Source organism: Taurulus bubalis (assembly GCF_910589615.1).
Source record: "Taurulus bubalis genome assembly, chromosome: 20".
NCBI classification, from domain to species: domain Eukaryota; kingdom Metazoa; phylum Chordata; class Actinopteri; order Perciformes; family Cottidae; genus Taurulus; species Taurulus bubalis.
The window spans coordinates 7,572,570-7,596,295 of NC_136608.1; the positions used below are offsets into that span (position 1 = coordinate 7,572,570).

The following is a 23,726-nucleotide window of genomic DNA, read 5'->3' on the forward strand; positions in this document are numbered from 1 at the left end:
AGTAGACCGCGGTTGTCGAGTCAGATCTGTTTTTTTGGGATTCTTTTTATTCCTGTTTGTGTTCTTCAACCTTTTTCCCTCGGCCGGTTGGAGGCATGTCCTTAGTTTTTGTAAATAAATATTATTTTTGAACTGTTACTGTCCTTTTTCGTACCCCAACCCGTAACACAAAATTGCGGGAAACATGAATCCAAAAATCAGACTTGCAAATAGTATAAACGTCTGTTGGTCATTTTACAAACTGTTATACTCTGAATCGGCCAATACATTCTCACTATTCAATAAATCTAGAGATTTTAAATCAAAATGGTGAAAATCATTTTTGAAAATGTCTCTAATGGAGGTAAGCATGTGGCGAGTGTGAGGCTGCTAACTCATGTGGTCTCAAATGTCTGCAAGGTTCCACAAGCCAACTACGAGCAGGGCATGCAGGATCTATACAAAGCCTCAGTCATCCTCTGAGTCCGCCTGTGTTGGTGTGCTAATCTCCAACATGCCAGCTATAATTGTGACAAACCAGCCTGGCAGGAGCTCTGCCTCTCACGCCCGTAACACGAGAGTTTGAGCGGCACAAGCCGGCGCGAGGCGCACAAGAGTGGGGAAGCTGAAAGCTCTGAGTGGCTTCAAGATGGCTGTTGAGTGGGTCTACAGAGGTGAAATTGGTGTGTATTTATGTGTGTGTAATGCTGCGTGCTGAATCACCCACACATTTAGCAGACATGTACAGAATTCCTCAAGGCCATAACCCCTCTTCTGCCCGCTGGGAGAACAAAGGGAGGGGGAGGCTGCACTCGGTTCGGATTTTAAAATAGCGAGCAATGCTTAAGTGGCATCCTAAAAGGCAGCGGCGGGCCAAACGGCAAACTGGAAAAAGACTCGCAGGCAAAGGCTATGATGGTTTTGTGACACATGGCGGCGTATAAATCAAAAGAAGGTCACATCTCCCGTCTCTGAAAGAATTACCGTCTTGCAGCTTCCCTTTGAACTTAGCCTGTGTATTGTCAGCAAGTAGGCCGCCGACAAGCTTACAAAAGCACTTTTTTACTCTGATTAAAACCGTTTAACTCATTTTGGCCACAGGAGTACACTGTCCTCCCTTTTTCTTCTGGTTTCTAAAACCAATGAGAATCCAAAATATGAAAGTACTGCAGCTAAGAGAGAGGTGGTGTTTCAGAGGGTCCCTGCAGTATGCATGCTCACATGTCTGCCCCGCCCCTTTGTGTGTTCTCCTGCACGCACATTAACGAGCTCCACAGTTACAAGCCGACACTTCTGGCGCCTCGTAAAAACTCACCGTTGGCGACTGATTTGGTTTCCCCTCTGCCTGCCACCTGCAAGACACGAAGAACAGGAAGGTAACTGGGCGGCCAAGACGAAGGCCGATGCAGAAAGAGAGCAACACACACTCACAAAGCCCGACAGTCGAAGCAGAAAGGGCCGAGAACCACTCCTGAGCTTACGCCGACCCTATCCAGATCTCCCTCAGCGGTCATTAGCCTGCTCATCTTGCCGTCCCTGACATCACAGCATAGCATGGTTAGCTAATGACAAGGTTCGCTAACCGCTACCTTTCCTTTCCAGGGCCTGCTTTACGTCAGCGCAGACCGCCGCCTGGTGCCCCCCAACCCAACTGCTCACTGTGGCGGACCACAGCCTCCGGTCCGCACGGCAGCTGTTGGCTGCAGGAACACATTACTGCCAGTGCAGGGAGGAAGGAAGGTTGATACTAAAGTTAAGTGGGGAGGTGGGACATCTTTGTCTTTTTTAAATGTGGCGCTTCAGTCCTACTTAGCAGCTCTATAAACACAGCTTTACCCCGAAGTCATATAGAAGTAAAGATAAGACAATTAATTCAAGTCAGGTTCAGTCAGACTAGTTTGAAAATGCGAGGTGATAACAGTGATTCAATAATGTCAGACAGACATTGTGCAACGCAGCAAGGCGTCTTACCGCCGTAAACTGTTTCTCCATTAGGGCGATAAAAAGTCAAGTGAAGTCGGACTGAGAGCGGTGATTTGTGGTCGTCGGAAGAGGGAGCGGTGATGTGATGCAGCCATTTGGGAAAGAAGCATTCAGACTGCAGTTGGACAACAGGCGCACTGTTGAAGGTTTTCTTTACGAGGCAGAATTTACACGGAATTGTAATCTTCTGGATTTTGTTGAGTCATCTTTAACAAGTTATGGGTGTTAATGGAGTCAACGTTGTGACGCTTTAAAATCGGCTTTACTACGGCTTCCTTTATATGTTCCCTTTGCTCCTTTTATTTTACACACATTTGTCACATGCTTTGCAGGTTTCCATCCTAAATGTGCATCTTGGAAAGCAGCTCATGCTTATTGCTCAGTGTTTACAAAATGCTACTACATCCTCTACAATATCGTGAGTTTGTGTGTGAAGGGACTAGAATAATACTCAGAAAGAGAGAGTATGCCAGAACATAGCAAATCATAAATACTGTGGACTGAAACTCTTAGATGTAATCATAATGATGAAAATGAGCAGCAGCGTCCAACCACAGCAGAACAGAGCAGAGCTTTGCCAACAACACAGAGCAAAAAGTGGACAGTGTGACAGCAGAGCGTGAGGTCATTCTGTGATAAGCGCTTTGGAAGAAAACGTGGAAGAATGACGCCGTTACCTCTCCAGGCTTATTCCAGATTAAACGGTGAGGTCAACTAGCTATGAGAGTTCTTTAAAACAAAAGCAAACACAAGCGATTGTTACTTTGATTTCTGCCACACCGGGGGTTCAAGATTGAGATTATTTTCATATTCCCACAACATCTCTTTTACAAAACCGTTCCCTTTGATTGACATCTGGAAAACTATGAAAAACCACGGGAAATCCTTTTCAGACCACAAACCGAACTGGCGGAGTTAAAACGTCATCTGGATGCTTCATTCGGACTTTCCCAGACGGTCGAGACCGACACACTGATGGGAACCGTGATACTAGTGAACGGTTTTAAAATAAATATTAGCTACCTTGGTTGGAGAGGCACCTTTGTTTTCCCATAGACTCCTCTTGTTGGTGACGTCAACAGGCTTCAGGTCCTGTCAGAGGGAGGAAGAAAACCAGAGGCGAAGACAAAGCATCATATTTGTAGGTCAATTTGAAAATAGTAGTCATTATGCGACAATGGCAGAGTATCGGAGACGCGGAGGAGAGGGGAATGACAGAGGAGGGCCGAGTGCAAAGGTTGACAGACACTGAAGCAGAGAGGTGTTTGTCGAAAGGAAGTGGAAAATAGCGCTATCACGATGGGTCTGAGGTAAGCCTTCTTTAGGACACAATAATAATGGGAACGCTTTGGCAAAAGTGTTGATGGAAATATTTCCTTGCTGGACACTCTCTTTCGGAAATACTCGTATGTCAAGTTTCCTTTCGCATCCTCAGCCTCTCTCACGGAAAGCTCAAATGTAAATATTTGTGTGAAATATGGGGAAGAGTGAAGAGAGACATGGCACATGTGCCGGGCTGAAGAAGAAAAACCGCTGCGAGCAAAGCTTATGATAAACTGAAGATAAAATGCTTAAGTGACACTGTATACCAAACTCATGCCAAGTCCTTAATATCTACATGTACTGTATATGTATATTATGACAGAGGCCACAGTGGGCTGGAGCACGCTCAGATGCTTGAGACGCTTTTTTACTTTGTGGCCACCAGATGGTGCCAGACGGATAATATCTCAACCTGCATCTTTGAAAATGATTATTACACATCTGCTGTACAGAACAAAACGATAATAACAGTAACGATGGGCGTGAGAGTACTGCAGTTGATGATTATTGCTGGAATGAATGCAGTTCAGAACTACTGAATCCTTAAGATCAATAGAAAATATAATAATAGTAAATGTATTAAGTGTTCTGTCCCAAATCTATACCAGTCAAAAACTATATATACTCTGCTTCTTCAGGACTCTGTGGATGTGTTTTGATCATGTTTTCATCACATTAAGTTCATACCAGTAAGAATAGCACAGAATATTATTTTGTAAGGGCATATGTCCATATAGGTTTTTTCTCTGACAAAATAATAATTATTTTGTGAAGCGTGGTTTTTGTTTCTGTGTCAACAATATCACCACTAACTGCCACCATATGACAGACTAGCTTCTGCTCCATTTTCTTGGTTATTAGAGTCCCGTCCTGAACAGAAAAGTCAGGGTGCTCTGAAAAAAGACACCGGGTGCAGCGCTTTTTCTTTTGGCCGCAGCGTTACTGTCCTCATTGATAATACATAATCTAAAGAAACATAATGCAGGTCAATCAACACAGCTGCATGTTTTATGGAGGAAGTACAGAAGTACAGTGCATGTACTGTATTCCCTTGTATGGCGACGGCCTACCGTTGGCCTTCCTCCTGGCGTTTTGCCGCCCTCCGGGGTTTTATTCAGCCAGTCGTTAATGCGACCCGCCACGCCTGTCTTCATCACAGCTGCTTCCTGTTTGGATAGGGTCAAAGGTCAGCGCAGTCTGGTCGTCATCAGCAACAAGGCAGAGCAGGAAGTGCCAGTGAATTGGGCTCTTTCCTCTCTCTCTCTGCTCCAGTCACACACACACAGTTTCACAAGCTTTCTCACATCCTCCACCACCTCGTCTCTCACCTTGAACGGGCTCCCGCCACTTCCAGGTGTGCCGAACGCGTTGCCTTTCTCCCACATGCTCTTGATGTTTCGAATGCTGTCCGTGACCATGGGAAGGTCTACTGCCCCAGAGCGAGGGGATCGAGACTCCTTGTTCTCCCTCTGCTGATGCAGTGGTGGGATTCAATTAGTGAATAGTAGAGACGATCAAAGATCAGATACCTGTCACGACTGAGCTGCTATTAATGAGGAGTGAGAGATTGCTTCAGGGTATGTGATACAACCTTTAGGCCCAGAAAAGCAGCCAGAATCAGATTGTTTAGCAAGACTGGAATCAGATCAGGACATTTGAATTGTGTCAGTCTTTAGTAAGTACAGGATTCAATAGATGTGTCTCAGCCTTGTTGCTCGATTTTAAATTGTCTCACATTACGTTATTTGACACGTGACGTCGACGCCACATCCAGGACAACCTGAGCGAAGTTATCTTTCTGCTATTTGGTACACAATCTATTTGAGATGTGCACATAAATACATGTCATTTTATAGGACATAGGAGTACATGCAATAACTGATAGTTCCCTATTGGTTTTGTGTATGTGTTCCTGTTTGCTATAAAGCTGTGCCTTATAATCCATATTGCAAATGTTTTGCATAACACAGAAAAAACAAGGTATGTACTAAGACTAATGTCATACTTCCTAAATGCATTTTTACAGTGGAGGAAAAGCTAACCTGAGCAGCTGAAGTGTACTGCTCCAGCCGGTTGTCTATCTTGGACACCACGGGAGAATGAGCCGCCTTCACTGCGCTGCTGGGCAGAAGCAAACGGTTAGCATACACAGCATGGGACCACTTTGGGTATTATACACAGTGTGGTCAAGCAACTTTAGTGCCTTGAGAAGAAGACTTTTGCAACCCCAAGTGGGAATTAAACTCTAGGAAACATTATTTGTTTTCTCTTCAGGAGAACAGGACTGTGAGGTTTACATGCTCCACTAAAAAACATGTCTGTGAAATGATGCTTCAGTGTGTTTTTACCCCTTCTGTGCCGACTTGTTCAGGAACTCCGCCCTCTCCCCGATCTGTTGAGAAAGGTTATGGGAGCCCGAGGTTAGTAAATATTGCAGTGATGTTCCTCATAGGCACACACATTTTAATTCAAACTCCTCAGTTAATAAAAGACAAATGTTAAACCGAACCTTCCTTTCTGATTTCCATGCTTCTATTGTGTCTTTATTAGTTTGAGTCCCGACTTGTTTAGACACACAAGAGATTAGTGGTCCTGAGATGGTTCATATCTTAAATAACTGCCAATGATAGTCTTTAAAGGGGGGTGTACCAGTTTGTCTGTCTTCTTCTCATGCTCACTAAGCTGGATTCTTCTGACCAGCAACACACAATGTCAGTAATTGTTCCCTCCCTTTGCTAAATGCTCTGAAAGACATGCACAAACGCACAAACGCACACACACACACACACACACACACACACACACACACACACACACACACACACAGAAAAAACACAGCAAGTTTGTTTTCTCCCCTATGTGCTGTTGGACTGTGGGAGTCTCAGAGGATTGTTTATGATATTCTTAAAAAAAAAAAAGAGGGGGCCACGCACGGTTCCTTAGACCCTCACAAAAAAACAAAAACTTGAAACAGACAAAAGACGAACCCACAGAAAAAGCTCACTCCCCCTCTCCTCTCTCTGTGAAAAGGGACATTGCGCTCGGCTGCTACCAAATGTGGGAGTTCCCAAAATACCCCCGACAGGAAATTCCCCATTCTCAGACGCGTTTTAAAAGAGCCGTGGCCATCCGAACGCAGTTACAGTAATCCTGTTAACCCTAATCGCTTTCCTGCATCCCAGCAGCCTGTCCTGCATTCTGTCCTTCTCTCACAGAGAACACTGGGTTTTATCTCCAGCAGAGCGGGGTTATGCTGCTTTACTGCTGATAGCATGTGGGCGAGCTCCTGGGACCGTGTGTTCCACTGGGATGCGATTGCTGATAGAGGCATGTTTCACTGTCGTTGATGTCTTTAGTCCAACAGGAGCCACAATGTGACAGCAGCAAAAGACCATCAAGAAAACGATGGCATGCATGCAATTTGGAAAACGACTGTCGACGTGTTTCTAAGAACTGCAGGCAACACAATGCGTGGTAATGCAGTGTCACAAAAAAGGTGACTCGGCAAAGCTACAATTCCCACACACACACACACACACACACACACACCTGTACCTACAGTGAACATCACCACGAAGTAAAGTTGTGTCTGTGAGGCCAGTGCAGCATGGTGGGAAATTACAGTTGAACATTATTTACAAAAAAACTAACTTTATCACTTCTTAAAACAGCTAAGTCGTACATCCTGGCATTTCTCTGGTGTGCTGTGACGTAACGAACAGAGTTTTTTTCTGATACCTGAACTTGAACCTCAGCTGACTCAGAGTACTGTTATAATGTCAGTGTGCTAAAAACACATTGTCGTTTAACCGGTGGGATTTACCAGTGTAATATTTGGCCAAATCTCTGACATTTTGCTACCTGTGGCTAACGTCACACTCTCCACTGGCACCCCACACATGAGCTACTCTCAGTAGTGATAAGAAAGAAGCGAGATGGCTCACTCGTTAGCTTCTGTCATCGATTTCGTAGAGCCTTTGTTTTTCTTTTTTCGGCGCCGATAGTGAAAGAGGCTAAAGAGTGAGCTATTTTGCTTCCTTCTCATTTCTGCTGAGTTGCACATGTGCAGTGTGGATCGGGAAGCGAGTGACACGTGTGGCTGTTGTTAGAGTGTAGCGTAAATTATCTTACTCGCTGGGACCCAATCCAACATTTCCAGCACCATCGGAGGCATTTCTGATCCTGCTATCGATACTACTACTGGTGAGTTACCACAATTGGACGAAAAAAATGAAAACAATCACCCAACCCTAGTGTGGAAGGCTACTTGTTCATCTTCAAATGTATTTTGTTCAAACAGTAGCTTTTATGCATTTGAGTTGTAACTCAACATTTCAAACCAATTCACTGTTGAGAAATATCCAGTGACCACAGTTTTAACCTCAATACTGGACTGCGGTTTCAGAAAGTAGGGATAACTTCTGCAGCATTAGAAATGAGCTCTGGCCTGTTTTCAGCCATGGATCTGGAGTCTCACCAGGACAGGCCAGATGGATATGACTGCAAACTGTCACTAATTAGATTTTCTCCACTAGCTGAAAATCCCCCTCGAATTTCAGCATGTGGGAGTTGACTTTTGGCAACACTGGAAACATTTATTCACATTTGAGTTGATTAAACGTTCCTTCGGCGTGACAAACATTTATCTTTGGGTGAGGCGGGGAGGGCCACGCTCCGGGTTTGATTCAGGGCTGCTTTTTCCTCTTGTGGCGTTTCTTGTAACAAACAGGTTGACATGTCAGCAGGATTTCAAAGTGAACAGCGAAAAGAAATACGGAAAAACTTGCCAGCAGCTGACTTTTTTCTCTTTCCACAGTTCTGCCGCTAATTCATTGAGGGTCTTTCTATTCCGTAACACTTCATCTCAGTCAGATAACGCTTCAAGCCGAGAGCTAAAAGAGGTGAGAAGGGCAGGAGCGGGTCATCTGGCTCTTAATCTCTCCAAATATTTTGAATGTTTAGCTTGAGCTTTGCTGCACTGCCGGATGAGTGGGATTTGCAAGTCTTGGAGAACTATTATATTGACTCCCTTTTGCTGACAACTGTACTAGACGGATTTATATACAGACAGAATATATGACCAGTTTTCTTCATAGTTGATAAAAATAACTATGAGCTATGTGGGTTAAAACGGTCAACTGGCAAATAAAACTGCAGTGACATTTCTCCTGCTGACCGCAGCGAAGAGGTTGGAGGTTAAAAATGGCGGACCGACCTTCAGTGAGGAGCCTCGAGGGCTGACACACTTGAAGGGTCCGCCCTCCCCGTCCATAGTGTCCTCCACCTTCTGTCTCTTCTCAGCTGCCTCCGCTCTCCTTCTTTCAATCTCCTCCTTCATCTTCCTCTTCTCCTCCTGAGAAAAAACAGATGTGTTGAGAGTTGAGGCAGTTCAAGATATCAGAAATACATTTAGTTTGCAATCCCTGATATCCTGTAATTTTTATTATTATTTTGCAGCATCTTTCGAGTTGACAGGTGAACTTGTTAGTGTAGCATTGGAGCATTGCACGTAGGTCTCTGTTCTTTGCCAGCCCAGCCATGCAGGGTATTGGTGCTCAAGCTAACATTTCTCCTGTATTTACTCTAAACAAGCCACTGTTGCTGCTGGAAACCTCAAGCTCGCTTCCTGTGCACAAGTGGATTTTCCCTTGGAACGAACTGACAGACCCCGAGTGTTGTGAGCAGCAAATGGACAAATCTTTCATGGACTGGGTATACGTTTGAATGACTTTCCCGTGGTGTATGGGTTATTATATTGAATAGCATAAGCGGACAATATGACAGACAACCAACAATCAGGAATGCAGCCAACCCACACAATAGCTGTGTGCCACTTTCTAATGGATTTACTTACTCTTTCTAATGAAGCAGGTCAGAACAAATTCAATTACTCAGAGCAAATTCTTATTTACAGTTGCCTCAGGAAGAACCGCAGCTATTTTGGAAAGCTTGAGACATGCAGACTCTTTCAACAGTTTCTTCAAAAAAACAATGTATGAACCATTTGTACTGTATTCAGAAGAGGGCTGGTGCTTGGCAGTGTATCACCCTACTCCAGCAGCCTTGTCTTGGTTAATTAGTCTCTCTGTATCTCTGGGCCATCTTTTAATTACAAACCAAAAGGCCTCATTAACATCACACAAGAGGAGAAGAACGGGGGCAGATAGCGAGAGACGGGCCGCCACATTCAGAACCCAGATCAACAAAGAAGAGCAGTCAGGGTAACAGCGAGAATGCCGAGCCTCAGAACGATGCGGATGAAAGGGAAACCGGACGACGCTGCGTGGCTGAATACCAATCACATTTGAGATACATAATGATGAGGTTGTTTTAAAAAAAAGGTGGCTGAAGGAATGACATGCATGAGTTATGAGATAGGGACCCCGAATAAGCTTGAGTCGTGATAGCGGCGAAGTATGGCGAGATAACGTCGCTGCTGTGTGATGCATACGTTTCAGCTCTCACAGGTGTAAAGGCTAAATCGACATGAAAGTGGCGGTGCTGAAAAACATAGGGGAAAAGGACGTAGGTTGTGAAATCTGAAGATGTAATGAGAAGAAATAAAGAGCGATAAATGAGACAAATGAGACGGAAATCAAACTGAACTTAAAATACATATTTGAGAAATAAAAAACAATTAGCAAGCTACGCTAAATTGCTTCCGCCACAAATGTGGAGGATTATTTTTGCGTGTCTTAAATGGCGATTGTGGCGCATAAGCAGTGTTATTGCACCTGTAGAATGAGTTGTGTGTTCACACACGTAGGCTGTGAAGGGGTCTGTGCTCCAGCTAGTAGCACACCACGGCAACTCAGATTTCAGTCAAAAGCTTCCATAGGAGACGTCCACTTAGATGTTGTTTCCTCCAAACATGTCCCCAAAAAATATTTGGATCCTCTTTTGAAACTTTGCACGCTACCTGCATCCTTGTGGTTTTATTTCCTAAACCTAAAAATGACTATTTGAGTTTGAATTCAACAAAAACATCAAGAAGAAACTGGATAAAAGGGAGAGTAGTAACACAGGCAGTCAGAGCTGAACTGATCAAACGGCATCTACAAAGGGAACGACTCGCTTCCTTACCTCCTCCCTGGCTTTTCTCTCCGTCTCCTCCTGCTTCTTCTGCCTCTCCTCCTCATCCAGCACCTTCTTCCTCTCCTCCCTCTTCCTCTTCAGCTCCTCCAGCTCGATTTCGGCCTCTTGCTGCTTCTGCCTCATCCTCTCAAACTCTTCGCTCTCCGCGTCGTCGCGTCTGCGCTTCAGCTCCTCCAGCTTGAGCTCGGCCTCCAGGCGGGCGGCGTCGTCCTGGTCGTCACCGGCGGACACCTCGGGGGAGCGCACACTTCCGCGGCTGGGACGGACACACAAAACGGTGGGTCAGAGCACACAATGCAGGTCAACAACAACTGTGGAAGGAGCTGGTTGACATTCAGGTTAACGCTTGACATTTAATACAAACTGAATATTTAAAACGTTTGAAGGACTCGTCTGTTTCATGGACAAACAAACACACGCAGAGGCAACCAAATGTGCACACAATGAACAAATACCAGCAGTCACCATTGCAAAGATAATGTTACAGCACATCTCAAGTTTCATCCAGTGGGACTGACTTCAGGTGACCAAACACACTGCTGCTCTGCTACTCACACTCACAGGTATGTGTGTATTTTCCTTACACTTATTTTGTAAAGAAACGGTGAGCTTTGGTTGTTGTGTCACATGAGCTTCTCTCATGACCACGTCAGGAATATGAAGTTACTGCAGGGATTTTCCACAACAGGTCAAGTGTCGACACTAGGCACTGATAGATAAGCATACTGTCTATATATATTTCAATATTATATAATAATAATAATATTTCTTTATTATAATGTTTTTCTCATAGACCATGACGTCACCCTTTGGTTTGTGTAATGATTTTTAAAGACTCAAGTTTAGCATTTTGGTCTTTTTGCAACCAAAAGTTTAAGTTAGCTTTCTTGAGCTGAAAAAACACCGTGAAAGAGTGAAAACTGTAAGATGAAAACATGAAGAACTCCCAGACTAGACAACATGAGGTTGCAACAAGTCAATGCCACAAAAGTAGCCACGTCCTACAGCATACCCTCCTATTCCTGAAATAGGATCATAATTTACTGAATGAACATCATGCTGTATTGAAGAAGACTTGGCTTCACTTTTCAGGACCGGAGGTGGACGCCTGGTTTTACTGCCAATATTGGGACAGTGTAGGAATGGAAGTTATGTACTTCACCTTTCATGATCTAATTAGCTACTAAATAAAAGCATTTTCAAACAAACTACTAAATTATTTTATGCATGAATGATACATCTTGTTTTTCATCTAAAATTTATGAAATGAGTATCAGCCAGGAGGGAAAATATTGAAAATGCATGAAAAAAAAAAAAAAAAAAAAAGGTATAAAGCATCCATATTGATGCTTCTCTGGTAAATGGGAGAACATATGTGAAAATAGACGAGATAGAACATACTATTTGGAATCTTACTATTTCAGCTACGGGACTAATCTTAAAATTATTTTAGATTTTTTTGGGGGCACACATTTTTAATTGGGACAACAAATTGAAACATGAACTCTGTCAAAAATGGAGTTTGAATAATTCATCCGACTTTGCTGTGTTATTGCGTCTGTGTACCTGAGGGTCCTCTCAGGTTTCCTGAGCTGTTTGGGAGTCGCCTCCTCCTCGTGCAGCCCCCCGTTCTGCCTCCTCTCTTCCTCCCGGGCCCAGCCTCTCTCATTCACCTGCACAGAAACAACCCCGGGGACAGTGAGCAAAGGTGTGACTGGTGGGGAGGCTGAATGGGCGGAGCCTGGCATGTGACAACGCGGGATGCCGAACGAGAACGAGCACGAGCGCACACTCCAAACAAAATAACACAGAACATCACAATACACAGCGTCCACTCCAGAATAACTAGTGAGACAGGATTACCTAACATGTGATCACCATGGGAGTGTCTCCCGCTCTATATTTTCTATCTCTGACCATCATCAAAAACACCATTCAAGTTTGACAAATTATAATCATTATGTGTCCAAACCCACTATGTACACTGCCAGTCAAGCTTTCCAATCATCATATATTATTAACCTGTAGCACCAAGGGTGCATTTGTCTTATTGTTGATGCTATTTTGCACAGTCTATGCATTTTTAACACATCATAGGCTGAGCTGGTAGACCGACTTAACAACACCTGTCTTCATAAACTCATGAGGAGTCTTTTCAATGACTTACTGTAATAAGGTCTTTGCATTAATCTGAGATTTAGAGAGCACATGTCAGCTCCAAAACAGAGAAAAAAAGTCACTTTATTACTCTGAAGAATAAGAAATGTTACAGGAAATGTATCTTAACAGAGTCAAGAAACAAGAAGTGTCTCTGAGCATCTTTGTTGACATTATCAAAGGCTCTTGACACAGATCTTAAACTGAGCGCTCCTCAAAACAGGTCAGACACACCTAGACCGACCTCAAAATGAAATGCTTAGTTCATAAGGGCGTCAAATTGCAAAGTGTACATTCATCCCTGTATTCAACAAGCCTATATTGATGCATTAAAAAAAACAAATCATAGGTTTGCTTGGTTACAAACATACTTCAGGGGTTCAGAAATGAACCTGGTCGAAAACCTTTGACTGGAAGTAGACACTTGATATGATGGCTTAATGATCTTACGATGACTCTTTGGAGTAAAAACGCTTATTATTTTAAATGACATCATGTTCCTCGGCTGCAGAGAGTTTTTTGGAGTGGAGTCTGTGTAATAAGTGTTGCTGCTCTCATCGTGGAGATGGAAGACATGCAGAAAAACACTGTGACCACTAAAACGTAGGCTCAGTTACCGCCAGTTTGCAAATGGTGCAAGCCACACTGTGACGACACGGGGTGTCTGGGTAATTTCAGTGTCTGGCTCCGACATAAATCACAAGTCAACAAGACAGCCTTATTAAAAGAATTCTTCTGTGGCCTAATCTGGAAAGATTTCAGTTTGCACATCTCCTCGACACTGAAGTTACCCAGAGAGATTTTCTGTGCTGTGCATCACACCTCAACCGTAAAGCTTACCACATGAATGGTACCTCATTATCCTCTGAGTGTAGTATCTCAGATACCTCATTGTCCTCTTCAGACTCACTTATAAGAGTCGTGGACTTATTCTCTGAAGAATAATCTACATTATCATCCTCAGGTACCTCCTCAGCCTCCTCTGATGCTACTGCATCCTCCTCAGCCTCTGAAATGGTCGACTCGGCTTGGTTTGAAATCTCCCTGACTACTGAATACGTTGCTTCTTCAGCGAGTTCCTATGACAAAAGGTGTATAGCAGTTCTTTGAAAGGAAGATCAGTGATTGGCTCGTAGATGTGCTTTAGGAAGGGAACAAATCAAAGACCATACCTTGCTTTGCATTATAGGCTCTTCGGTTGATTCCTACAGAAACAAGCATTACATTCGCGGCGACTGTCAGTGACAGAAATAACAGAATAAATGGCTGAAATAAATGAACAGGTGACTCACCTGTTCTCTCATGTAAGACATTCTCGGTTTGTCCTCCACCACCTCCACTTTCGGTTCCTCCTCTTCATCAACACCCTCATCTGCTTCCTCTCCACCCTCGGGAGCAGCCTCTTCTTCCTCCCTCGGCTCCTCTCGCTTCTTCTCCTCTCTCCTTGAGCCGTACGCCTCCGTCTTCTCCTCGCCGTCCTCATTGTCGCGGTAACGACCCTTACGCCAGGAGGATGGCCTCTCCTCCTCTACGTTGTCCTTCTCCACGACGATGCCGTCGTCGGCGTCCGCGGCGGCGGGGTCCAGCTCCTTTTGTCGATCCAGAGCCTCCTTCATGCGTTTCTGCCGTCGCTCCTCGCGTTTGGCCATGCGGTCCAGCAGGGCCTGGTCCTCCTCTTCAGCGCCGCCTCCGCCATAGGAGCTGCTCACAGACACGGCCTCCGTCACACTGAAGGAGAGAGAGGAGACAGACATGTCACTGTGGGGTCTTCTGCTCAAAATGAAGAAGCCTTGAGGTCAGAGCGGCAAGATATTGGCTGTACAGAAAATGTATTTATTCCCAAAACTCAACAAAAGCATTTGCCCAGTAAAGCGTCTCAACATGTTTGGCACGTGATCCATTACACGACTGTGACTTGCCACTAATACCCCCCAAAAAGGTGCTGAAAGAGCAACGATGTTCAAGTAGACCTCCTCTGGGTTGCAAAAGGAAATTAAAGAGTGGCCACATCGGTCAGTCATCTGCCAGTATGTGGAGAATGCTGACAAGTGGCTGTATTGAGAGGCCTTCACCACAGATATTCTTTAAAATAAACGATTGGTCAGGCCTAAAAATAAACAGAAAATGAGTGTATTTCTCTGTATTCTCAAGTTACATTTTCATTCTTCCTCAATAATTCTTTTGTACATGCAAGAGGAAAAGTCGAGGATTTACCAAAATCTAAATGATTCCTCCTCTGGGAATCATGAAAATCTGTACAAAAGTCCACGGCAATCCATCAAATAGTTGTTTTTATATTTAAGTCTGGACCAAAGTGGTGGACCTGTCTGCATGGGTAAAAACAACGTATTTATTTACTCTTTCAATCCACCAAATACCATCCACCTCACTCCAACTCCGGCATGAATGATACAATTCTGACACAAAAGTCTGGCAAACATTATCCTTGCATCTACTCAATTGACAATGGATATTTAACACGGAGTCCTGTCTCGGCATCCTGCTGCACAATCCCCTTGTTGTTTCACTGGGCCAGGATGTATCTCTGAGCTCATAGAGGGGGAAAATCCATGTCCACAAAGCGCTGTCTGTGTTGCTAGAAGTCAGAGCAACCCACCACTTCCACTGGAGTGATCCAACAGCCTCGAAAAAGGCATACAAACGGATATTTAGTCCCTTTTGTTCCAATGGCAGTCTTTCTGATGGATAGGTATGAGATCATGAGTTGGTTGTCGTCTTGACAGCTGAGACTTGGTAGAAAGTGGAGTGCAATTCTTGTCAAATCGGTTGATTTAAATGTAATAAAGGATGCACATTTACAGAAAGCCATCATATAACACCTGACAATGTTATAATATATCAGCTGCCAACATAACTAAGCACAGCAGACCTGTCAGGCTGTGGATTTCTCCCCTTGTTGAAGTGGTGTGCATCTAAAGATGGTGTCGGCCTTGTTTTGCCTTCCCGAAACCCCCCAAATCAGTTTTGTATCTGCTCTAATGTAAGCTGCTAATATTAGCATGCTTGGCTAACTACCCTACTACTACAGTAGTGACAGAGGGAAACAAATTAAAATAATTAAAAAAAGCCCAGTTCATGACTGTGATAGCATCCAGCTACACTGTTGCTATCACATTTTATGACAGTTGTCATATCAGCGTTAAAAAATGTATACCTGTCTGCCAGAAATTATGAGGCTGCTTTTTTAAATCGAGGACCCACCCGTTTAAAAACAATCTGAATAAATTTGGAACAATACATCTTCCATTTTCAACTAAACTCAGTGAGGTCTCAATTGTTTTATGAAAGAATAAAACTTCCCACCTCCCAGAATTCTTCAAATAATACAATATATTGTCCTCTTTTTAAAGCACAGGTTGTGAAATAAGTTTCGGGGACATTCTTGGGAGTTGTCCTGACATTTTTTCACACGGAAACAGGACTTAAACCGGGCAGGGTGATATTACAGTGACAGTTTTCCTCCTTTTTCTTGTTCCGTCTTTTGCCTCCTCAGCTGGACCCAAATTGGGAGCTGACTTTATATTTGTCACAGACAGTGTATATATGTGTCACCTGTGGCTGTTGGTCATGACCAGACTGTCTGGTTGTCCGCTGGGCTCCTCACTCTCCTTGCCCTTCATCCTCTCCTGGCGTGCCCTGCGCCTCCTCTCGCGGGCCGCCTCCTCGTCATCATCATCATTCCTCGACAGCCTGTGGGAGACGGGAGAGACGAAAACTGTGAGGACACACAGCTTCAACTTTCAACCCTTCACCTCCGTCTCTCCTTCCTCAATTTAGCTCTCTGACCAGAAACTTCAAAGTGAACGATTCTTTAAATTGGACTGTAATCACCGCAGCGACCAAACCTGGTGGATTTTGGCTGAGCTTTTTTCTTTCTTTTCTTCTCTCCTATCAAGCTGACCTGTCAGCTGTGTAACAACCAATACTTCTTATCGCGGCTGCAGTTTCCATGAGCTGATAAAAGCTCCGTCCGGAGACGTGGCTTGGCTGAGGATAAGATGGAGCCAGAGAAACAGTGTTGCTGGGCCCACAACTTGTACTGGTCTGGTGTGTGTCTATGCAATGCAAAACAACCACTAGCCGGAAAGTTTATATTTCTACAAGGGATTTAATACAATATTAAATCGAGAAAACACATTTTTCTTGGGTTGAAAAAAATCTCTGGTGTCAAAACAACTTAGAGATACGTGTTTCGAGGGAGCTTTGTTTTGTAGATAATGTCTCTTGTTTTAATGAAATTCTAGACACAACCTCAGTTTTGCCGAGAAAACCATTTCAGCACCTTCCCAGTTAAAAACAATAGTTTCGCACTTTTTGGAAATGCACTTGCTTGCTGTCTTGCAGAGAATTAGAAGATTAATAGAAGTCTCATATCTGAACTTTAAAATATGATATCACAGGGAGCGAGGGGAAACATCACCATGGTTCTGCCCAAATGTCAAATAAAATCTTCTTACCAGCATCTCTAAAATGCCTTAATTAACACATCATATCTCCTTTAGCTTAATTAATACCTTTACACCTTAGATCCATGTTTTGTTGTCTTGAGAGTGGTATCAATCTGTTCATCCAATTATCAGCAAGAGAGCAGAAAAGTATATTTCCTGTACAGTATTCAACAGTATGAAACTCAGTTCCCTTTTGGTGATGTATTTTCCCAAAAACTATGCTGGTCGATTATGTCTAACATAATCTTAGGTAAAAATCTGTTTTTTTAACTGCTTCCTCCTCTCTCCATCTCTGCCATTAACAGGGATAAATCCACTGTAAAAACAAACCGCCCATATCCTTGATAGCGAAAAATCTAAAGCAGACATGCAGTGGTTTAAGTAAAGGGTGCGGCTGCGTTCAATCATCCACACAACTCCATTGTTCACAATCTAGTTGGCTAGTGAGCTACTGTATACTTATGTGCTTAAATTTGATTGAAAGCCACAACTAGAGGTCTTTTCTGGAGCAAAGTCACTCTGAATGTCGACCAGAAATGGAAGTAGACAAGTTTAAGGAAATGACTACACCCAAAAAGTAAAGTATGATTAATATTCTATTATAAATCAAAGAATCATAAACAGTGCATATCTAACGACGGTTAGACAGTTTTTTTCCCCCAGACCGCTGCTTCTCTGACCACCTGACATCTATGAACTCGGCTCCATGCTTGATCTGTGTTGCCCCGCCTGACCTTTACACTCCCCCTGCTAACCACATGCCTAGCTACCTGACATCACAGCGCCGCCTTTGAGGTCGGCCAGCAAAGCGTGCTATTGCATGTTAATTGCAACATGTGTGGTGAGCCGAGCTAAAGCTGCTTTGGTTTTATGTGAGGTTTTACAGCTTGTGAACAACAGTTTCCTTCTTCCTTTCCTTCCCCTCGACTGTTCTTTCCGTCTCCCGTTTCTTTCTCTCAGATGAGGAATGTTGTCATAACAGAGCAGATTAATTTGTTCACGCCCAAGATGGACCTACGGGACGGTGACATCGGCAATGATTTACACATGTGCGTGTGCGTGTGTTTATGTTCTGAACAATTCAGCATTTTCATCCAGATTAGTTTGACTCTTTTCAACCGTAAAGTTGGTTTATGTAGAATCATCTGTCACTGTAAAGTTACAGAGACACTGCGTTATGGTGAATGCTAAAAGGTGGCATGACAAAGCACAAGTAGAGGACAGGATCGATATTCTTACAGTCAGTGTGCTGACTTTCTGACTAGGTTTGCATTAGCTTCCATTAGCCACCATGAGCTGCGGGGTCATATCAGAACAAGCGAAGCTGCAACAAACAAAGCCCCGTGAGAATTGAAGTGAGAAGTGTTTTGCTTGTTTGATAATTTTATATTTTTAAGAGGAAGAAAGTGTTATTTTTTTCTTTCATAAGTTACATAGTCTTGCTTTAAAAATACTCTCCCAAGTCTTTTTTTTCTTCAACTTCCATCAACTTCAATTGCGTTCGCCTGCAGTAGAGAGTACATTAACTCGTATTTAAAATGCCAGAGTGAAATGTTGGTGCTGTGAGGAAGACAAAAAAGTTGCGAAACAACTGCCTTAACTCCCAGAGGACTGCGCCATCCCAGAAACAGCACCAAATGTCATGAGAAAGAGAAAAAAGACAACAGCTAAAAATGGAACACAAGAGTCCTTGGTGGCGGCGAAGACGACAATCTCAGGGTTAAAGATTCCTCAGTAGGAGAGAAGAACAAACTCCTAAAAGCTGAATTAGCATTCCTGTCAATCACAGCCTTGGCTAGAGACGCGTACACAACCAAAGCCCTGATTTAATATCCCTTTCCTTACCTAGGCCCCAAACTCTATCAGCATACTGACACAGAAAGATGGAGATAGGTGGAAAGAAGAAAAAAAAGGGGGAGAAAAAAGTGAAATGGAGAGTGAGGATACAAAGGAGAAGTGGGAAATGATAAGCGGGAAAAGGAAAGTGCGTGCGCGATTATGGAAAAAGGAGTAATCTAAAGGTTTAATCCTACACGACATCTTTTCCTGCTCAGACTGATGTGCAGCCACAGTTATAAACTTCAGGTATGGGGCTCTTTCAGAATATAGTACGCAACAGATGCCCTTTTCTTGGGTGGCAAAGTACGCATGTAAGGGAAGCAAAGTGCACAGTATTGTCTGACAGCTAGTGTGCACTTAGTTTTCCACGAGGCAGCTACGTTACAGCTGAAAAAGACATTAAAAGTCTTGTCAAACATGTGCATAAATTGAGTTTTTTGCTAAATAGTACAGTAAAGCATCCGCATCCACAAAGTAACTCGCGTGAAAAGCGCCAGCGCCCCAAATATCGCCATCAGCGAGCCTATTAGGGAGAAATATGTCCAAATATTTGCTTTACAGCAAAATATCTCAGAAATGTCCGTGAAAACAATTTGGGAAAAGCCCATGAGAAAAGACTTCTTCACCCCTCCTCAGGAGGAGCAGGACGGAGGGAAGGGAGGGAGAAGTAGAGAGAAAGATCGAAAAGAAAAGCTGCTGTGAACAAAAGGGGAGGGGAGGGGAGAGAAGTGAGGGATGGTGAGGGAGAGGGATGGGAAGAGGGTGGGGGCTCTTCTTACACTGTCAGAAATGCTGACCCATTCCCACGCCGGCCTCTCTGGACTATTTCCCTTCCTACTGCCGGCCCACAGAACCACAACATACCCCGTCTGTCTCTCTTCCCCACCCTGTGCTCTGCTGGGCCGCCTCCAAGAATACACAATGTTAAAATTCCCCTACACTGCATTTAAAACAAAAATATAGCATTTTGCGCTTCTCGTGGGGGGGAGTAAAAGAGTACGATTTGGCCTTAAAGAAATCAGCAACACTAGCGTAACTCCTTTCCAGGCCGATTCTGTGAGTCAGAAGATGACATATATACGTGGCTCAACCTCTCCCTCCCTTTATCTGCATCTCCCTCTCTCTTCCTCACAGAACCAACAGGTTTACGATGCAGGACCGGGTCCATTCACCCGGGGCGTGGATTGTTTGGCATGGCTCATTCGCGGAGGATGGGTGTTATTTCCTCGGCCCTTCCTGGTCCCTCGGGGGGGAGGGGACAGCCCAGATTTGAAGAATGAACAGGGGGAATAGGAGGAAGAAGAGATTGGTGGAGGGAGAGTATTCAAGCTGGAGAAGGAAGAGGAGACTGAGAAGGAGATCGAGTGAGGGAGGAAGAGGGACGAGGATGTGGATTTGCAAATGGAAGATGGAAGAACACGATTAAAAGAGAGAAGCAAGGGGATGATGAGAAGAAGGGCGGTGTGTCAGTAAAAAAAGGGGAATGAGGAGAAGGTTTGGGAGAGAACGGGAAGGAAGAGGAGAGAATAAGGAGGGCGAGGGTTGAGAATGAAAGTGGAAGAAGATGAGGAGGGTGATGTGGGGGGAGGATGACAGGGAGGAGAAGGAGAAGAAAGACAGTGACACCCAGGGGAGAAGACGAGGATAGAGGGGACGCATACCGATTGAGAGGAGGAGACGGAGTGTGACAAGAAAGACGGAGGAGGAGGAGGAGACAAAGGGAAATGCCAAACGTCAAAAATAGACACTTCCTAAAAAGGACATCAAAGAGGAAATTCAAAGTCTTGCAAAATCAACATTGTAAATATGGCAAAGTCTTGAATTAATTTCATTAAGCATCAAAATATACATATTTTTTAATTGAAGGAAACAAGTCTATTGATTCCACTCTCATGTCTGTGCAATGAATAGGAAGCTCCAGCCTGGTTAGAATGATGAGCTCAACATGAAGTCAGAGTGCACGGGATTGAAAACCGCAGAAAATATCTCAAAATGACAAGTTGTGGTTTTACGAGGGTTATGTGAGGAACTTTTCTTGGCTGGCTGCAGCGACTAGCGTGGCATTAACCGCATCCAACTCACAGCGAATTAAAGTATTTCACAAACGCTTGAACTGCTCCTTTAACCGTCCAACATACAACAGGGATGACTCACCATTGCGGTATCTATCTATGTGCAACGTGTTAATATTAATGTTAGGATAATGAACCCTCCAGCTGCAGAGAGTAATAACAATGTGTACTATCACTGTTACAAAAGAAGACTATTTCTAGCCGAAGCAGATAGCCGTTGGTCACTGATTGACTGGGAAAATTCCACATCCATGTGCTCTCTTTGGAAAAAAAGATGAAAAAAAAGAGGCAGTCGAGACATTCCTGAGTGTTTCATTGAACAGAGACGTACTATAGGGCTGATGAGCAGGGGAGCTGAAGAGCATGGGAGAGTGTGAGTCTATGCAGAGCAGAAAACCATGTGTGTGTGTGTGTGTGGCTTTACTGAATAGAACTAGAAGTAAATTGAAGCCCATTGCGCACCTCTATGTAAACAATAATTTTCAACTATAACCGAGGCTGATGTAAGACAGAACAGGGACGGCTTGGCTGCACAGACACACACACAGACACACACAGACACACACAGACACACACACAGAGTTGAAGATCAGAAAAAACCTTCATCACCTGATGCTGATCCAAACACACCAACAACGACATGCACGGCTAACTTAATATCTGAATGCATGCACACACACACACCACACTGACGTGCATATGCATAGCACAGCACACTCACACAGACTATGGGACAAATACACACACACACACACACACACACACACACACACACACACACACACACGTGCACTCTCTCACACACGGACAACCTCACTGTCCCAGCATGTAGGAAACAGCTCATGGAGACCTGGCCAGTAAACACTTATAATAGCCAGGAATTTGGCATTCCTACAGCCGCTATTATATGGCCCCACACTCTCCCTGCGTCGCTCCGTCTTCTCACAGCGAGCCCAGAGATGGTTGAATGGAGGCCGGCCAATGAGACAACATGTGGTTTCGACTAGTCCGACCAAGAGGGGCATGTAAATATTGATTGTTTCAATATATTGGCAGAAATGGAAACAGTGCAGAGATTTAATCTTTTATCAATAACAGGAGCGGCGTGTCGCCTGCCAGTTGAAATTATTGCTTCCAGGACCAAATAAACAGTCATGAACAAACTCCTGCCGAGCTGAAAATGTACATGTCAAAGGCGCTTACAACTCGTACTCTTTTTCACTCATGGTCCATTTCTCTTGCAGTCAGTCCTCATCTCTTACCTCTGCAGGCCCTTCTCGGTCTACATTTTCTGCCAAATTCCATCTTCTCCGTGTATCATAAACACACCAAAACTGCATAAATACTTCAAGCAGCGGGGGTTTTATGGGGGTTTTAAGCCATGAAACATAACAACAGCGTTAACCTTCACGTCAATCAGCTATTTAGAATGCATCTGGGGAAATGAGGCGTTCAATTCTAAAAGAAATAAAAACAAAAAGCATGCCAAGAGGCAGAACAATGAATAGCCGTTACTTCATCAGCTATACAAAGCTATCAAATGTAAAGCTTATGTAAAAGCTCTCAAAAATGATTCTGCGACAACAAAGGCTGGCGATAAAGTTGCCATTGAAGTAGTATGTGTGTTTGATTAAGTTGGACCAAAACAAAGCTAAAAGGACAGTGAATAGGATTTACAATTTGCAGGTCGCCAGAAACACGTCTCATAAAGTGACAATATTGCATGTCCACATTGTTTTATATGAAGTGAACAAAAAAGATATGCACAACTAATTAATGGCGACAAAGAAGACACAGCACCTTTGGCATTTATGCACTGCAATTTCTTGTTACTTATCAGCTGATATATTTCTCTGATAAGCTATTGAGCATGAGCAATAATATTGGTCATGTAGCTGTATCTGTTGGGTTTTATTCATTCCGCAAATTAATAAGTAGAAGAGTAAAAAGACCCGTGTTGGTCTCCATGTAATATCCCTGTGGAGATAACCTTGGCACCATCCAATACAGCACACGTATACTGCCAGACACTTTATCTTTCAATGTCCAGATGAATGACTTAACCCTCTATTTTATCACCTAATATATCTCCTTCACTATTGTGCACGGTGTGCACAATTGTGCAGATTTCCTTTATTCAAGAAATGCAATTTTCCCTTGAGCAAAGGTTCATCAACGACGGTGAAATGCTGCACACATCGTCTTTGTGCCGCGGAAGAATTATCAGAGAGAAGCATCTATGCGTTCAGCGGTGGTCAGACCTATGTCAGCTTGTTTTTCCATCAGCGATGGAGCAACTGGCTCTCACAAAACTCTTCTCACAGATACATCAAACAGGCCAGTGACCTTGGCTAGTATCTGCATCCACATCAACCTCATCCTTAATTGGAAGGGCTGCAGTATACATGGAGAGACTTTTGTGAAAAGGGCTCTATAGAATGCCTCCTTGGCACACACTATGTGTCAAGTTCTCACAATAAAACCCCCCTTTTACTAGATTTGATTACTGAACTTGCCGTGTTACCGCTCAATCAATCTGTTGAAATGAACTTTAGCTTAATCAATTTCTTCCATTGAATCAGAGAGAGTTCACAAGGCCGCGCTATACGGGAGAGAAAATTGGAAAGAGGGGGAGGGAAAGCGTGATTGAACATTCCCACTTAAAGGTCATCTCATTGCTTATCAGATTTCTTATCAACCCCCTTTTTTTTCTTTTAGCCTGTGTCGGGGAAGCCAATATTTGCTGAGCAATGTTTTTAAAGACTTAGAGGAGGGTCTAAGCCATTAAAGCTGGCTCCCTCCTGTTCCA

General features: G+C 43.8%; 1 protein-coding gene across 8 annotated transcripts in view; it reads right to left on the minus strand.

Annotated features, from left to right (window-relative positions):
• cald1a (caldesmon 1a) overlaps positions 1-23,726 on the minus strand; it is a 50,729-nt gene that overhangs the window by 2,307 nt on the left and 24,696 nt on the right. For 3 of the 8 annotated variants that reach the window (XM_079236301.1, XM_079236300.1, XM_079236302.1), the window contains exons 3-13: positions 16,111-16,248; positions 13,830-14,265; positions 11,947-12,053; positions 10,369-10,636; positions 8,501-8,638; positions 5,634-5,677; positions 5,328-5,406; positions 4,614-4,757; positions 4,356-4,451; positions 2,986-3,054; positions 1,295-1,331 (exon numbers count right to left, since the gene is read on the minus strand). In XM_079236301.1, coding sequence (XP_079092427.1) covers positions 1,295-1,331; positions 2,986-3,054; positions 4,356-4,451; positions 4,614-4,757; positions 5,328-5,406; positions 5,634-5,677; positions 8,501-8,638; positions 10,369-10,636; positions 11,947-12,053; positions 13,830-14,265; positions 16,111-16,248 — 1,556 coding nt within the window. Of the gene's footprint in view, positions 1-1,294; positions 1,332-2,639; positions 2,692-2,985; positions 3,055-4,355; positions 4,452-4,613; positions 4,758-5,327; positions 5,407-5,633; positions 5,678-8,500; positions 8,639-10,368; positions 10,637-11,946; positions 12,054-13,829; positions 14,266-16,110; positions 16,249-23,726 lie in introns of all 8 variants that reach the window. The other 5 variants (XR_013771221.1, XM_079236305.1, XM_079236306.1 and 2 more) reach the window with 5 other exon arrangements.